At 58.5% G+C, this 17,831-nt stretch overlaps 1 protein-coding gene across 1 annotated transcript in view; it reads left to right on the forward strand.

Moving 5' to 3' along the window:
• Positions 1-15,747, forward strand: part of EPHA10 (EPH receptor A10) — a 35,873-nt gene extending 20,126 nt beyond the window's left edge. Inside the window, exons 7-17 of the mRNA XM_059690131.1 lie at positions 965-1,136; positions 3,856-3,964; positions 10,371-10,429; positions 10,572-10,697; positions 11,579-11,764; positions 12,218-12,279; positions 12,497-12,700; positions 12,965-13,114; positions 13,329-13,522; positions 14,122-14,277; positions 14,404-15,747. Of these exons, the coding sequence (XP_059546114.1) occupies positions 965-1,136; positions 3,856-3,964; positions 10,371-10,429; positions 10,572-10,697; positions 11,579-11,764; positions 12,218-12,279; positions 12,497-12,700; positions 12,965-13,114; positions 13,329-13,522; positions 14,122-14,277; positions 14,404-14,518 (1,533 nt within the window). The 3' untranslated portion in view covers positions 14,519-15,747. The remainder of the gene's footprint in view (positions 1-964; positions 1,137-3,855; positions 3,965-10,370; positions 10,430-10,571; positions 10,698-11,578; positions 11,765-12,217; positions 12,280-12,496; positions 12,701-12,964; positions 13,115-13,328; positions 13,523-14,121; positions 14,278-14,403) is intronic.
• Positions 15,748-17,831: the final 2,084 nt, after the last annotated feature.

Genomic DNA, 17,831 nt, shown 5'->3' on the forward strand with positions numbered 1-17,831 from the left:
AGTTCTGACAGCCAAACCAGAGTCTTTTCTGTAATTCATTTGGCATTGAAACCTGAGCTGAAAATATATATATATATATATATATATATATATATATATATATATATATATATATATATATATGGCGCTTCTTATTGGAAACTCCTATACCCTTTTGATTCTGATAGGATAGATACTCTTGCTGATTTTTTGCTCACCTCTTGTGTCTGTTGTCAGTCCATGGGTGCAGTCCCGCCATGATTTGACAAATGGACTTACCTCCCGATCCACTATCTCTTTTCCCTATGGCTGTATTGTCTGTAAATCTGACACGTAATCTCCTGTTAAACCGTTTCCCACCTTGGTGCAGATATCTTCATTACTGTGAAGCCTTGCTTTCAGCTTCCGCACTGCCTGTGTCAGAGCTTCACTGGCTCCTCAGTCGCTGGAGGAATTCTTTGCTGAATCACATAATAGGTTTAGAATCCAGGAAGTCTATTGGGAGCTGTGAGCTGGGGGAGTGGTATGTTGAACAGGAAGGTGGGGGGAGCCCCTCTACCCTCTGAGCTCAATGTCCTTATCTCAAAAAGATGACACCTCCTGTCCTGTGCCCTGCAGGGCAGTTGTGAAAACCCAATGACAAGGGGAAAAGGCTTTGTGAGCCGACAGGGACCGGGCAGGTGTCAGGCTCATTTTCTTGTTCTTTCCTCAGAGGCAGCAGGCCCAGCTCCCCCCTGGACTGCCAGGCCTGGTGCCCGTCATCCTAGCCCCTTCCCTAAAGTTTCTCTTAGCGAGTGGGTGGGAACTTGTGGAGGAAGGGGTTGCATATGTTTGGGAGAAACCTGTGGAACCCCCCGGAGACGACTGCAGTCAGGTTCTTCCTCCGAAGGGTGCTCTCCTGCCCCCCTCCTCCTGCCCCCCATCATTCTGCCAGGAGCCTGGGTCTGGCCCCTGGTCTAGGCCTCACTTCTTGGTCCCTCCCCAGGGTCAGAACGAGCAGACTTACTCCACAGTGAAGACAGGGGCGCCTGCGGTCACCGTCACCAACCTGAAGCCAGCCACTCGCTACATCTTTCAGATCCGGGCGGCTTCCCCGGGGCCCTCCTGGGAGACGCAGAGCTTCAGCCCCAGCATTGAAGTACAGACCCCAGGGGAGGGTAAGTGAGCTGCGCCAGGGGACCCGGGCGGGGAGGGGGTAGGGAGACAAATTGGAGGGGGCGGTTATCTGTGCAATGAAGGGAGCCTGCAGTACAGTTTAATTGCAACCTAATTAACTAATGAATTTGGAACCCGCCTGATACCTGTTCAGGATGTGAATTAGACGGGTTGCCTGGGCTGGAGGAGCTCACAGGGAAGGAAGTCACGCACACCTACACCCCAGGTCTCGGCTGGGCTCCCTGCCTCTCAGGCCCTATCCCATGTCTTGTGGGAGCATCCTGTGCCCTCCCCAAGATTCTTGCTATTTCCTTGGGAGGAGTTTCAGTCTGATGGTCACCTCTCGCTCTGACAGCTAAATTCATTTTTTTAAATTGATTTCAGAGAGGAAGGGAGAAGGAGAGAAATAGAAACATCAATGATGAGAAAGAATCATTGATCGGCTGCCTCCTGCTCTCCCACACTGAGGATTGAGCCCACAGCCCAGGCATGTGCCCTAACTGGGAATCAAACCATGACCTACTGTTCATAGGTCGACACTCAACCACTGAGCCATGCCAGCTGGGCTGACGGCTAAATTCCTGTTCCCATTCTGCTTCTTTCTCTGCTGTGATGTGGACCCAAACGTGGGTCACTGTCACCTTCCCCACTAGGCCTTAAAATATTGAAACAGACTTTACTGGGGGATGGGGGCCGTGAAGGGGTTGCACCGCAGCAATCAGTGCAACCCAAAGAGAGTTGCGCATTCTCCGTGGTGAATAATTTCTCAATAGAGCTGTTACCAAAACAAAACAAAAGCTGAACATTAGATGTGCTGATTCTAAAACAGCTCCGCTTCTCCACGGCATTGTTCTACCACCGCCCTCACCGCCCTCCCCTGGTTCCTCGTCCCCGCACCCCCACACTCCCTTTCAGGATGCATGAAGAGCATTTAGCTTCCTCTTTTGTTGTTTCTCTTGCTGCTAACCCAGTCCTCGGGGTCTCACCTCTATCTATCCCAAGCAGCTCATGAAAGTATTTTCCTGGACAAAGGCAGTTCCCCCTAAGAGGCATTCTGGCACCAGCTGTCAAGATAATCATTCTTCCCAACCTGCTACATGCGTCTAATCCAAGATAGGAAGCGCTCTGAGCCCAAAGGGAGGTGGAGATAAAATGTTGAGGGAGTTTGAGTTCTGGGAAGGGAGACAGCACTTCTTGCTCGAATGCCTGTCTGTGCCAGGCCTTGGCCAGGTGCTGGCAAACGGAGATTAGAGCCATGTCTCGAAGGCTGGGGAACATGACTGTGTGGAGATGGGCAGGAAAGGCACTTTGGATAGACGAAGCCATCTGAACAAAGGCGCATGGACTTAGCGGAAGGGGCTGGTGACTTCCATTCATCTGGTGCTTTTTGGTTAGTGGATACTGCTCAGCTCCCCAACATCCTTTGCTGTGGCCCTGGCTATGGGGGCTTGGGCCTCCCAGTCTGCATAACATTTTTTCCAGTGAGCCATAACCCCAGATCAGGATCATGATGAAAGACCATGCTTCAGGGCCCCATTGCTGCGTAACAAATCGCCCCTAAAACTTAGCAGCTGAAAATAACAAAAAGTTGTTATCTCATGGTTTTTTGTGTGTCAGGGGTATGGGTGCAGCTTAACTGGGTGCCACTTGACTCAGGGTCTCTCACAAGGTGTCATCTGAAGGCTTAACTGTGGGAGAGTCTGTCTCCCTTCTTGGGTTCTTGCTGGCTCCTTGGCGGAGGCATGCCGTTCCTTGGCTCACAGGCTTCTCCGTAGGGCTACTCACAACACAGCAGCTAGATTCTTTTAGAGACTGTGAATGAGCGAGACAGAAGGCACAGTCTCCCGTAACCTAATCTTGGAAATGATACCCATTACTTTTGCCATATCCTTCAAAGCCTTTGGGAAGAAATGATTGTTCCTCTGTTCAGCTCTGCTCAGCTTTCTCTGTTTCTTATTTTATTCTACAGTTATGTTTTTGTTTCTATCTTTCCCACTGGTCTGTACACCCCTCCCGGGCAGGGACGCTGGCTCATTCATCGCTTTCTCCCCAGCGCCAGCCTCGTACTGTTGGATGGATGGGTGGATGGATGGGTGGATGGGTGGATAGGGCTGAGAGCCTGAGCTCCTCTAGGCCTCTCCCTTGGTGAAATAACTCAAAGCAGAGGTTTGAAATCAAGTTCAAATCTTAGGATCATTATTTATTAGCTCTGTGACCTTGAACACGTTATACAACTTGCCTCAATGTCAATTTCCTCAGCTGTAAAATGGAGAGTGGCACCGTACTGGCTGGTGGTGATGATGAAACAGGATCATTCAGTCCAGGCACATGGCATAGTGTCCTGAATGGCTTAAGTGTGCGCTAAACGTTTACTTTTATTATTATTGGTGGTGAATGGTCTCGCTTGGGGTTGGGGAGCTCAGGCAAGAGGCCATTCCCCCTGCAGAGCTACCTGAAATCTTCCATGGCCCATCTGAAAGGCAAAAAGGGAGTCCCAGGACTGCCTGTCTGGACTCCTGCGGCTCTCTCTCAGAGCTGGGCTTCTGTGGCGGTGCCCAGCCCTGGGAGAACCGGAAGCTCCAGGCGCCATTGTGCTTGGCCGGACTGCCTTGGTCCCTCTGCTGTGGGAGGCAAAGTGCTGCGGAAACCCTTCTGTGGGGCAGGGACACTTACCCAGGAGCCCGGTGCTCTGCCTGCCTCAACCTCATGCTCTTCTCCCAGCTGCCTCCGGCTCCAGGGACCGGAGCCCCGCAGTTGTCGTCACCGTGGTGACCATCTCAGCCCTCCTTGTCCTGGGCTCTGTGATGAGCGTGCTGGCCATTTGGAGGAGGTAGGTGGTCCGAGCCTGACTGACCTCGGGTGGGTTGTGACCCAGTGCTCACAGGCACCTGTGTCTGTACCAGCATGTGCGCACATGCGGATTTGCACATGCAAGCACATTGCTGTACAGATACAGGCATGGCCAGTCTAGTCCTGGCCCCGCCCCCACCCACTGCTCCTGCGGCAGCCAGCAGCCGACACTGCAGCTAGCTCCCCGCTCTGGGATGAAGGGGATTTAGCTCCTTAACTCATTAAATGTCAGAAGGCATCACTGAGGATGGAATCAAGCTGTGGCTGCGCCAGTGTGATTAGGATCCTCCCGGGCGCTCAGAGGCCCCCAGCTGCTGCCCCAAGGGGTCCTGAGGCCCTTGAACACAAGCAGAGGGAAGAGAGGCATAAGTTGTGTTGTGTGTGTGTGTGTGGGAGGGGGGAGGGCAGGGAGGGGAACTGATAAACCAGAAACCCCCAACCCCCAGCAGAAGGAAGCTTGCAGGAGAGAGGGCAGAGAAGGGGGCCGGGAGGAGGGGAAGATGGCTCTTGAATGTAGCTCAGAGAAGATTCCATTCCTTTTGCTTGCAGCCGAAACCTCATGGCACATGCTCCTCAGGCAGGTCCAGGTGGGGTGGGGAGGGGAGGAGCTGAGCTCAGCACGCTAGAGGGGTTGGAAAGTCTGCATGCAAAGGGCTGCAGTTGGGGGAGCAGAGGAGAGACATGGGCTGGCCAGAGAGCCACATCTGCACACATCTCAGCATCCTGGAACTAACTGCTTGCGCTGGAGGGACAGTGAGCATTCACTGGGTATGACAGGAAGTGACTAAGGGGGAGAGGACCTTGTCCTGCAGGGGTAGGAGCCAGCTCTGCCTGGGCAGGGGGTCAGGAAGGTAGGACTGGAGTAGCGAGCGCCTTCCTCACAGAGCCTCAAAGTTCATATGTTGGACCTATTGGAAAAGCATTGTGTCCTGCCTGTGAGTTTAGGGGCTCAGGGAGGCAGAAAGGAAGGGGGAGAGAGGTGAACGAGGAGCACCTTCCTGGGAGGACTCTGCAGGCCGGAGCTGCTGCCCAGGAGGGCTCAGAGACAGATGCACTGAGCAGGCAGAGCAAGCCAGGGGTGGGTTTCAAAACCTGCTCAAAATCAAATGACAGTGGAGTGGGGAGAACCAGCCGGTCTAGTGCCGATGGGCACGGGGCACACTCCAGACCTCTGTCGTCCTTGCCCTGTGCAGTGGTCTCACCTCCTCTTCCCCTCCTCGCTCTATGCTGGCTCATCCCACTTGTCGCTACAGGGTGTCTTCCAGTGGAAGCTTCTCATTTCCTCTGCCACTCCACCACCCACTCACCTTGCCCTTCCCTTCACCTCGACCCCCTCTCCTGGATGTCCCCTCACTCATGGAAGTCCTGTCACCTTGCTGAGTGACTTGCGTAGCCATTGCATGGCCAGTCCCAGCCCCCCGCCTCTCTGTTCTTTGACTTCCTCGTTCCCAAGGACCTTCTCTTCTGTTCCACCTCCACCTCCACCTCCACCTCTCCACCTCCCACCTCTCCACCTCTCCACCTCTCCACCTCTCCACCTCTCCACCTCTCCACCTCCACCTCCACCTCCACCTCTCCACCTCTCCACCTCCACCTCTCCACCTCTCCACCTCTCCACCTCTCCACCTCCACCTCCACCTCTCCACCTCTCCACCTCTCCACCTCTCCACCTCCACCTCCACCTCTCCACCTCTCCACCTCCACCTCTCCACCTCTCCACCTCTCCACCTCTCCACCTCTCCACCTCTCCACCTCTCCACCTCTCCACCTCTCCACCTCTCCACCTCCACCTCCACCTCCACCTCTCCACCTCTCCACCTCCACCTCTCCACCTCTCCACCTCTCCACCTCCACCTCCACCTCTCCACCTCTCCACCTCTCCACCTCTCCACCTCTCCACCTCTCCACCTCTCCACCTCCACCTCCACCTCCACCTCTCCACCTCTCCACCTCCACCTCTCCACCTCTCCACCTCTCCACCTCTCCACCTCTCCACCTCTCCACCTCTCCACCTCTCCACCTCTCCACCTCTCCACCTCTCCACCTCTCCACCTCCACCTCCACCTCTCCACCTCTCCACCTCTCCACCTCTCCACCTCCACCTCCACCTCTCCACCTCTCCACCTCTCCACCTCTCCACCTCTCCACCTCTCCACCTCTCCACCTCTCCACCTCCACCTCTCCACCTCTCCACCTCCACCTCTCCACCTCTCCACCTCTCCACCTCTCCACCTCTCCACCTCTCCACCTCTCCACCTCCACCTCCACCTCTCCACCTCTCCACCTCTCCACCTCTCCACCTCCACCTCCACCTCTCCACCTCTCCACCTCTCCACCTCTCCACCTCTCCACCTCTCCACCTCTCCACCTCTCCACCTCCACCTCTCCACCTCTCCACCTCTCCACCTCTCCACCTCTCCACCTCTCCACCTCTCCACCTCTCCACCTCCACCTCCACCTCTCCACCTCTCCACCTCTCCACCTCTCCACCTCTCCACCTCTCCACCTCTCCACCTCCACCTCCACCTCTCCACCTCTCCACCTCTCCACCTCTCCACCTCTCCACCTCTCCACCTCCACCTCCACCTCCACCTCTCCACCTCTCCACCTCTCCACCTCTCCACCTCTCCACCTCTCCACCTCTCCACCTCCACCTCCACCTCTCCACCTCTCCACCTCTCCACCTCTCCACCTCCACCTCCACCTCTCCACCTCTCCACCTCTCCACCTCTCCACCTCTCCACCTCTCCACCTCCACCTCCACCTCTCCACCTCTCCACCTCTCCACCTCTCCACCTCTCCACCTCTCCACCTCCACCTCCACCTCTCCACCTCTCCACCTCCACCTCTCCACCTCCACCTCTCCACCTCTCCACCTCTCCACCTCTCCACCTCTCCACCTCTCCACCTCTCCACCTCTCCACCTCTCCACCTCTCCACCTCTCCACCTCCACCTCCACCTCCACCTCTCCACCTCTCCACCTCCACCTCTCCACCTCTCCACCTCTCCACCTCCACCTCCACCTCTCCACCTCTCCACCTCTCCACCTCTCCACCTCTCCACCTCCACCTCCACCTCCACCTCTCCACCTCTCCACCTCCACCTCTCCACCTCTCCACCTCTCCACCTCTCCACCTCTCCACCTCTCCACCTCTCCACCTCTCCACCTCTCCACCTCTCCACCTCTCCACCTCTCCACCTCTCCACCTCTCCACCTCCACCTCCACCTCTCCACCTCTCCACCTCCACCTCTCCACCTCTCCACCTCTCCACCTCTCCACCTCTCCACCTCTCCACCTCTCCACCTCTCCACCTCTCCACCTCTCCACCTCCACCTCCACCTCCACCTCTCCACCTCTCCACCTCCACCTCTCCACCTCTCCACCTCTCCACCTCCACCTCCACCTCTCCACCTCTCCACCTCTCCACCTCTCCACCTCTCCACCTCCACCTCCACCTCCACCTCTCCACCTCTCCACCTCCACCTCTCCACCTCTCCACCTCTCCACCTCTCCACCTCTCCACCTCTCCACCTCTCCACCTCTCCACCTCTCCACCTCTCCACCTCTCCACCTCTACACCTCTCCACCTCCACCTCCACCTCTCCACCTCTCCACCTCTCCACCTCTCCACCTCCACCTCCACCTCTCCACCTCTCCACCTCTCCACCTCTCCACCTCTCCACCTCTCCACCTCTCCACCTCCACCTCTCCACCTCTCCACCTCCACCTCTCCACCTCTCCACCTCTCCACCTCTCCACCTCTCCACCTCTCCACCTCTCCACCTCTCCACCTCCACCTCCACCTCTCCACCTCTCCACCTCTCCACCTCTCCACCTCCACCTCTCCACCTCTCCACCTCTCCACCTCTCCACCTCTCCACCTCTCCACCTCTCCACCTCTCCACCTCTCCACCTCCACCTCCACCTCTCCACCTCTCCACCTCTCCACCTCTCCACCTCTCCACCTCTCCACCTCCACCTCCACCTCTCCACCTCTCCACCTCTCCACCTCTCCACCTCTCCACCTCTCCACCTCCACCTCCACCTCTCCACCTCTCCACCTCTCCACCTCTCCACCTCTCCACCTCTCCACCTCCACCTCCACCTCCACCTCTCCACCTCTCCACCTCTCCACCTCTCCACCTCTCCACCTCTCCACCTCTCCACCTCTCCACCTCCACCTCCACCTCTCCACCTCTCCACCTCTCCACCTCTCCACCTCTCCACCTCTCCACCTCCACCTCCACCTCTCCACCTCTCCACCTCTCCACCTCTCCACCTCTCCACCTCCACCTCCACCTCTCCACCTCTCCACCTCTCCACCTCTCCACCTCTCCACCTCCACCTCCACCTCTCCACCTCTCCACCTCTCCACCTCTCCACCTCCACCTCCACCTCTCCACCTCTCCACCTCTCCACCTCTCCACCTCTCCACCTCTCCACCTCTCCACCTCTTCACCTCTCCACACCTCCACACCTCCACACCTCCACACCTCCACACCTCCACCTCCACCTTATCCTGACAAGGACCCGGACATCACCCGGGATACTGGTCCATTTCTACTTTGGTCCTTCAGGCTCCCTGTCCCTGCAGTTTGCTCCCTCAGCCACCCCTGCTGCCCCGTCTCTTCAACTGTATCGTTAGCCCCTCATCTGCTCACCACCAGGTCGACACACCTGCCTCTCTCATAGCCTCCTCTCCCTCCTTGCTGTAGAGGAGGTGCCATCCTCCTAGCCAGGGTCAGTCTTCCTACCTGGGACCTGAGCCCTCTCCCTTGACATCTCAGGAACCCGTACTGTTTATAATGTCCCTCTCTCCCCCACATGACAGCTGGCATTCACTGAAACAGTGCTATAAGGCCGTCCTTTTTTTTTTTTTTTTTTTTAAATCTTGTTGAAAGTATTACATATGTCCCCTTTCCTCTCCATTGGCCCACTCCAGCCCACTCCCACCCCCCACCCCAGACCTTCACCAACCTATTGTCTGTGTCCATGGGTTATGCATATATGCATACAAGGTCTTTGGTTGATTATTTCCTGATTTTATTAAAGAGAAAACCGAGCCACTCAGCCCCTCATCTGCTGAGTAGAGGAGCTGGGAAGCCAGTCCCTGCAGTGAGGTTCCAGAGCCCACGCTGTTAACCGCCCCGTGACCACTTCCTCCGATGTGACAGACAGCCTTTCTCCCCTTCCCCGCTGGTATGGAGCCATGACCACCTCTCTCCAGCCCCCCCTGATCCCTCTTCCTCCAGCCCGCCCGTGGCTGACCTCTCTCCCTGCTGCTCTTCTTTCCTTGGTTCCTGTGACATCACCACCCGTTTCCCTCCCACTTCTCTGGCGGTTCTGTAGTGATCTCCTTGGCTTCCTCCTCCCTTACCCAATCTCGGAACATAGGGGGTCCTCTGACTTGTTCCTAGTCCCGCTTCTCACAGCTCCTGAATTTGTGTTCCAAACTCCAGACAGACACACATACTGACTCCCTCCCACTGATCCTCCCTGCTCATCCCAGAGGCCCTGCAAACTCAAATGTCTAGACAGGAACTTTTCATCCCCCCTTCCTGGCAAATGGCAGCACCATGAACTCTGCTGGGCAAGCCTTCTTCCTCCCCCTCTGCCTCCCTGTCACCCACATGTCTCTGAGTCCTCCCACTTTCCTCACCCCATAGTCTGAGCCACCGCCATTGCCAGCAGGGACAGCAGCAGCAGCAGCTAGGATGATCTCTCTAAAATGCAAATGGCATCTCAGCACTCCCCTGCTCAGAGTTCCCGAGGGGCTCTCCTCCAATCTGGAATAAAAGTCAGAGTCTATATCTGGGCCAGCATGGCCCAGCCTCAGGGGGCCCCAAATGCCAGCCTGTGTTGGTTGTGATGTAGTCCTCTGACCCACAGCGGCCTGTCGCAGGCAGCCGTCCTGATGGCCCGGAAGGGGTGTTTCCAGCCATTCTGTGCTGGCAGCGCACAGCCCTCCCCTTTGCTGGGCCCTGCGAGGGGCCTGTGGTGAACTCACAGTGTTGGTTTTCCTGGCTACACCGGAAGCTGCCCCCAAGTGCAAGGCCTGTTTGTTCTGTTCCCCTGTAGCCAGGGGGCAGCTTGAACGAAAAGTCAGGGGTATAGATTTGGGCAACTCTGGAGTGGCAAGAATATGCCCTGTGACTCAAAGTGGAAATAACTAGGAATGCTGATGGGGGTGAGGAGTTAGGTCTGGCGCTAGGGTTACGTGAGCGCCGTGGGGAGGAGCTTTCAAACCAGCTGAATAAGAAGATCCCTCCCCTGGGGCACAGACCTTGTCCTTTTGAAGGGACAAAGAGGTCCCCCCCCCCCCCCCACTGGTGAAATGGGGAGGGCTGGGCAGCCTGGCTCAAGGAATGACTCTGCGCCCCCAGGCCCTGCAGCTATGGCAAAGGAGGTCAGGATGCCCACGATGAGGAGCTGTATTTCCACTGTGAGTTGTCTGGGCCTGGCACTGGGTGGGGCGGGTGCCCCTACCTCACTCCTCATCCCTCTTCCTGCATCCACGGCACACCCCACCCTCCAGCCGCGGAAGCCCCTCTCCCAGGACCCTCTCTCTTTGTCTGCGTTCCCAGTCAAAGTGCCGACTCGCCACACGTTCATGGACCCCCAGAGCTGTGGGGACCCACTGCAGGCTGTTCACCTGTTTGCCAAGGAGCTGGATGCGAAAAGTGTCACAGTGGAGAAGAGCCTCGGAGCAGGCAAGCTGGGCACCCAGGAAGCCTTGTCCTTGGGGGGCACCGCCTCTGCCCGAGCCCCGCCCCCTCTAGAAGTCCCACCACCGCTCCACCCACTTCGATTCTGTAAGCCTGCCTCCACCCCAAGGCCCTGTCAGAGCTGGCCTATTCAGACTGCCACGGGCAGACGGGCAGACGGGCAGACGGGCAGACGGGCAGACCTTCAGTCCCAGGCCTTCATGGGCCTTTGCAAGCTTGGGGACCAGACATTCCTGAGCTTTAGTCCCAGCTCTGTCACTAACCAGCTGTGTGATCAGGGGCACACCCTTCTTCTGCTCTGAGCCTGTTATCATGCCATGTCAAATGGGCATGATAGCTGCCTCAGACAGAACTGATATGGGGACTTCACAGGCTCAGTCCAAGGCCTGGCTCGTGGTAGGTGCTCGTCCCCTAATGGTCAGTCTCCTGACTCTCTTTCTTCCTGCCTACAAACCCTTGCCCTGTGCTCGGGAAGGCAGGAGCCAGAAGCTAAGCCCTGACACGGTTCCAGACTCACTGGGCAGAAGCCGGAAAGCGGTGTGTGGCAGAATGGGCGCCATCGTCACCCTGAGTCACACTGGGCTGGGCTGGAGGAGCCTTTGCCGTGCGGGCATATGCCAAGCCCTCTCTTTGAGGCAAGGCAGCGGGGAGTCCCCTTTCACACGAACACCAGGCAGGAGAGGGAGGGAGATGGGGAACCAAGTCACTTTGCTGGCACTCAGTGTAGCATGGTTTGAACCCGAGAGCTCCGAGTCCCAGACAGGAAGCAGCCCATGACCCAGAAGTCGCTCTCTCCTCGCTCCCCCTGCCCGGGTTGGCCAGGGGAGCGGCCTCCCGCGGGCGTCTGAGGTGCTGTTTCCCCACAGGGCGGTTTGGGGAGTTGTGCTGTGGCCGCCTGCAGCTCCCTGGCCGCCAGGGGCTCCCGGTGGCTGTGCACACACTGAGGGAAGGCTGCTCCGACTCCCAGAGGCTCAGTTTCCTGGCCGAGGCCCTCACCCTGGGGCAGTTTGACCACAGCAATGTCGTGCGGCTGGAGGGGGTTGTCACCCGAGGTAAGGCCCGGTGCTCCACAAGTATGGAGGTGGGGATGACAGCGCGGGAGGGGGGTGCTCCTGTGCCCCAGGGCCCTTCCCTACGCTGAGAGGGAGCCCCTGAAATGCCCAGCATGGGGGAAAGGGCTCAGCTTTTCTTCCCCGACTCAGGGTGGCCCCGCTGTCCCTGAATGACCTTTCTGACTTGTGGTGACGCTCTGTGGGATGGGCTGCTTGGACCTTGGGTGATTTTTCTCAGCAAACGTGTAGCTCTTGACCTGGGCCTTTGTCCCTCTATGGACACCTCCTCTTGTTCAGCATAGGGGACCCTGGGTCCTGAAGGGGGGGCACAAGATTAGGGGAGTGTGGCCCTGGTTCCGGGCATCTTGGCCCAGGTCGGGGCCCACATAGGGGAGCATGTGTCCAGAGGGAGCAGCCATCTGAGCCTGTGTGTGTCCACGTCCCTGGGCGCAGGAAGCACCCTGATGATCGTCACTGAGTACATGAGCCTCGGGGCCCTGGACGGCTTCCTCAGGGTGAGTGCTGTGGGCCCTGGGGGTAGAAATGACCACGTTATCTTCTTTGTTGGGACTTGGAGTGGCATCATTCCCTGAAAAGGTACCCACTGGCCAGGCTGACCTGGTGGATGACAGGGCAAGCTGAAGCACAGAGAGGGCTACGTGACTTTCCTGGGGTCGCACAGCACCGGGGGAGCTGAGTGTGCAGCCCGCCTCCATCTCCTTCCTCCCTCAGCGGCACGAGGGCCAGATGGTGGCTGGGCAGCTGCTGGGGCTGCTGCCTGGGCTGGCGTCAGCCATGAAGTATCTGTCGGAGATGGGCTACGTTCACCGGGGCCTGGCCGCCCGCCGCGTGCTCGTTAGCAGTGGCCTTATCTGCAAGATTTCCGGCTTTGGGCGGGGACCTCGGGACCGAGCAGAGGCTGTCTACACCACCATGGTGAGGAACTGTTTCCCCGAGGCAAGCCTGCTCCCCTGTTTCCATCAAACTGCCCCAGAGTCCCCCTCTCCCCACTTCCCCCCCTCCCCGCCCCTCAGCAGTTGGTCCTGGGTAAATGCCAGCGTGGACATTGCCTTGTGTCAGCTTGTGTGCTCTCCCCAGATGTGCAGCTGGGAGGATGGCCAGTGGGGCTGGATCTGGGACCCTGTGGTGTGGGGAACCTGGGTGTCCCTCCCTGCCCCTGACCTGCCCGCCCGCCCGCAGAGTGGCCGGAGCCCGGCGCTGTGGGCCGCCCCCGAGACGCTGCAGTTCGGCCACTTCAGCTCTGCCAGCGACGTTTGGAGCTTCGGTGTTGTCATGTGGGAGGTGATGGCGTTTGGGGAGCGGCCCTACTGGGACATGTCCAGCCAGGACGTGAGTGACCTGTGGCTCCAGCTCCCTGCCTTCTGATCCTCTTGCCCTCTGACCTCAGTTCCCTGGTTCCTCTTCACTGTTTCTTTGCTTCTAGTCCTGCCTGGGCACCCCAGTCTTCCTGTGGGGTGGTGTGTGTGTGTGTGTGTGTGTGTGTGTGTGTGTGTGTGCTGGGGGGATCTAAAGCCTCCCTCTGCACCCCCACCCCACGGCCCAGGTAATCAAGGCCGTGGAGGATGGCTTCCGGCTGCCGCCCCCCAGGAACTGCCCTTCCCCCCTGCACCGGCTAATGCTGGACTGCTGGCAGAAGGACCCGGGTGAGCGGCCCCGGTTCTCCCAGATCCACAGCATCCTGAGCAAGATGGTGCAGGACCCAGATCCCCCAAAGTGTGCTACGGCGCCCTGTCCCAGGTACATCCCCATCTGTCCCCGACCATAGCAGATTCAGCGACCTCTCACCTGACCATGAATGGCCTCCCATGTGCCCCTTGTCCAACAGCCCCATCTCTCCTACCCACCTGTTAGGTAGGCCTGCTCACCCGCTGTCCCAGATAGATCTGATCTTCCGCTGCCTGAGGCACATGCAGCCTTCATCCACCTTAGTCACTTCTGCTTGTCCTGGGCTGTGCTCACATATCCCAGGGACAGTGACCATTGGATAATATTTGTGGTAACAGTCCTAACTGACTTGTAATTCCAGTAAATAAGTGAAATTAGGATGAGTTGTCCCAAATGTGAGTTGCCTCTAAAACTGTCCTAGGTGTGTCCTACCCCCAGACTGTTCTAGATACTCCTAGGACCTTTGGCTGGCTCAGGTGCAACCCACTCCCACCCGCCTGAGTGTGTCGAACACTCACCTGCTCTGAGAATGCGTGGCATGCGGTGTGAGCCAGGTGTGCCCTGGGCCCAGGCCTCCCCATCTGTCCTTGCACAGCTGGCCTGTCTGCAGGACAGTGAGCAGGCTGGGCACCAGATCCTGCTGTTGATTGGCCACCTCCCTCTGCCCCCAGGCCACCCACTCCCCTGGCGGACCGTGCCTTCTCCACCTTCCCCTCCTTTGGCTCCGTGGGCGCCTGGCTGGAGGCCCTGGACCTCGGCCGCTACAAGGACAGCTTCACGGCAGCTGGCTATGGGAGCCTGGAGGCCGTGGCCGCCATGACTGCGCAGTGAGTGGGGGGAACCCAGGGCCCTGCCCCGCCTCTACGGGAGGCCCAGTGGGTGGTCCCTGTCCAGACAGAGGGCGGGGCTTGCGCGGCCGGGTCTGACCCACTCCTCTTCGTTCTTCTTTGCAGAGACCTGGTGAGCTTGGGCATCTCGTCGGCGGACCATCGGGAGGCCCTCCTCAGTGGGGTCAGCGCCCTGCGGGCACGAGTGCTCCAACTGCAGGGCCGGGGGGTGCAGGTGTGAGCAGCCCCCACTCTTCAGGCCGGGACCCCAGTGGGCTGCAGACCCGCCTTGACAGCACCCTGGCAAGCTGCGCTCCACCATGCAGAAGTGAGCACTCTTCCCATTTCCTCAGCCTGAGCACCTGGGCTGACGCAGTCTCCCTGGGAAAAGGGTCAGGTCCCTGGAGAAGACCCTCGAGAGAAGAGGGAGGAAGTGCCGGGTTTCAGAGACTGAGGTGGGGCTGGGCAGGGAGGGAAGGCAGAGTTTCAAATCACCGGGCTCATGCCCTCCTGTCTGCCACATCCATGGGGAGCTGGGACCTGCCCCTTATCCCACAGACCCATTGGCCAGCAGGCAGCCCGGGTCCCTGCTGGGCTCTCTTTAGGCCTGAGTGACCGAGCTGCCTGGAAGCCCGTCCTGATGGGCCCTGGAGGGCAGGGTCCTCAGCTCCTTGCGCCCTGGGTCAGCCCTGGCTGGACGTTGGTCCCGCGGCGCAGGCAGCAGAGGAGGTGCTGAGCTCAGGGGCTGGACCTCGAGGCCCTAGACTCTGGAGCGGGTTTCTGCTTCCCTTGCTTTGGGCTGACAGTTCAGCGGGAGGGAAGGGTCCTGGCTGGGCCACTCGAGGTCCTGGTGCTCCCCTGAGCCCCCCGAGCCTCTCTGTGCACTTTGCATTCCTTTTATAAACTCAGTGGCCGGGGCCCCGGGGATGAGCAGGCGGGGAGATGTGTTCTCTCCAGGGGGACCCCGGGCTTTGTGTCCAGCCTTGGGGATGGTGAAGAAGAGACCCTCAGAGATGGACCTTCTCTCTCTGACAGGCTGGGCCAACCCTCACTGTTCAGATGGGGAAAACTGAGGCCCAGGGAGGAGTCAGGGCCAGGCCTGGGTTACAACCAGGTGGCACAGGGCCCTGTGCAGGGGTGAGGCTGGCTCTGGAGAGAGGCCTTGGTCCTGCCCTGTGACACCACCCCCTGTCCTGTGGCAGCCAGAGGTGGCCGAGGTGAGCCCCCATGGGGCGCTCCATCCCCTGGCCACCGCCCAGCCCCACAGAGCGCCTCCTCCCTGGGGCTTCTGCAGGCCTCTGACCAAAGCGGGTGCACTAGGCTGACTCCAGAGTTCCTTGTCCAGAGGGGCTCCCTAAAAGTGGAGGTGACCATGAGGTCAGGCTGTCGCCGTGCGTCAGGAAGGCGGCTGGGGCTGGATAGGGCCACGGGGGCTGTCTTTCCAGGTGACTCCTGACAGGCCTCTCTGGGTTTGGCTGTGTGTGGGGTGGGGTGGGATGGGATGGGGTGGGATGGGAAGGAGCAAAGGGGTGAATGAGACACAGAGCCGGCCCTTGGAAGGCTTAGGCCAGGTGGGGAGATGAGCTCAGGCACCAAGAAGCACCCCAAGGGTGCCTGCCCACGTGCCCCGGGGCCCCAGGGGAGACTTTGGGCTGGCTGGTGGGCTGGAGGGGCAGCTGGACTCTTGATTGTGTGTGTGGTGGGATGTCTGGAGGGCTTCTTGGCTGAAAGGCTGACTTGGAAGTTCAGGGGCTTTAAAGGTGGGAAGGGTCCTTCCTTAGGGGGTGAAGCTTCCAGCCGGCCTAGATGGAGGCCCTAGGAAAAGAGGAGCCCAAGCAGAAGGGGGGGCTGAGAAGGAGCCTGGGGGCTGGAAGACACAGTGCACCTTTGGGGAGCACCCCGTGGTGGGGATGGTGCCTCACAGCAGTGCCTTTGGCCTGGCCCTGCCAGCTCTTTTCTCCTTAGGTCCCCCCGTCCCCCCAACCTACTTTCTGTTTACTGGGCACCGGCCCCAGCTCAGAGACTCTGGGGGGTACTAGGGGAGACCAAGATATTGCTTCCACCTTTGACAGGGCTGGAGGGTCCCGTGCCAGGTGCCCTTCAGGCTCGGCACCCCCAGCCCCTGCCCCCGGGAAGCTTGGAGAAGACATGGTGTGGGGACCAGCGTCCAGTCTTGTGTGGAGGGAGCCTCATCTCCAGCTCCGGCTCCATCAGTCGAGGTCTAAGGCCCCTCCCCCCAGCAGCGGTTCTGCAGAGTGGCCCCTGTGGGCAGGACTTCGGTGTCCAGGGTAGATCTCCCTCCTCTGGAGTGAGGTCCCAGAATCCTGAGGGTTCCCAGGCCTCAGCCCTGAACGGGTGCTGGTGTGATGCAAGCTGATGGCTCTTACGGAACCCCCCTATAGATCTATTTTTATATGGAACTCACTCACCCGACAAAGGAGGTGACCTGCAACCCCCCAGTATCCCCATCTGAGCCCACCCAGGGAGGGAAGGGGCCGGTGGTTCCTTTGATTAGTGCTAGAGATGTTTTTATAATTTGGGGTTCTATATGGAGGACAAAGTAATAAAAACTTGTCTGTGATATGGTGTCTCTTTCAGTGACAATTGTCTCACCATTAAGTAGTTTGAGAGCCTCCCCCGCCCCACCCTTGGGGGTTCTCCACAGTGTGTGTCTGAAATCTCTCTGCATAGAAACAAATTAGATTGTCCCTTTCATGAAAGACCCCTGTCTAGCGGGGGACACTCTTAGGAGAAGACAAGACGCTGTGAACAGGGCCCCAGTAGGTTTGCCAGCATGGTCTCTGCATCAGATTTGAAGGGTGTCTCCTTGGAGACTGTCATGGTGGCCATCCCCAGGGCTCTTAGCATAATGTGACGGAGCATGTGCTGTGGGCACTGCCACTTGCTGATGGGATGCTGGGCTCTTCCTGGTGTCTTGGTGCCATGGGTTTGTTATGTCTTCCATCATATCCACCATGAGGATCAGAAAACACCAATGCATGGATGCTAATACCAACTCCGGAAAGACGATAGCCACGTGTAGGAGGCAGGAAGTGTGGGTTACAGCTGGTGGGGAGGGAGTGGGGGAAAGGAGGCTTGTTCTACAGGTCGGGTGAGGCAGGGGGACTCCAAAGGGGACCGGGAAAATGCCTAATCCTGTGAAGGGCAACGAGAAGGCACCTTAGCCAGAGCAAACTGGATTCCAGACTCCCATTAAGTGGGAGCTCAATGTAGCCCCAGTTCTGATTGACCTCTCATCGTCTCTCCTTCCATTTCTGAATTGTCTGCTATTAATCTTCAGCATGTGTGTGTCACGCTGAACTTTAGGGATGGGCCAACAGCTCGTGTAGCATTGGAGGAGGGAACATCGATCAGGGCTTGTGCGCATGTGGACACTGAGACATGCCAGTGCTTTGCTTTTCAGGGGTGTAGGGCACCGCGCGATAAGCTCTGTTGGCATGTGAAGCCATTCTCTTTGGCAGAGCTGGGGATAGTAGATCCTGGGAGCTAAAAGCTATGTCTGATGCTGTGAATAAATGATGCTTGGGTGATGT

Source organism: Myotis daubentonii, chromosome 3 (assembly GCF_963259705.1).
Source record: "Myotis daubentonii chromosome 3, mMyoDau2.1, whole genome shotgun sequence".
Lineage (NCBI taxonomy): Eukaryota > Metazoa > Chordata > Mammalia > Chiroptera > Vespertilionidae > Myotis > Myotis daubentonii.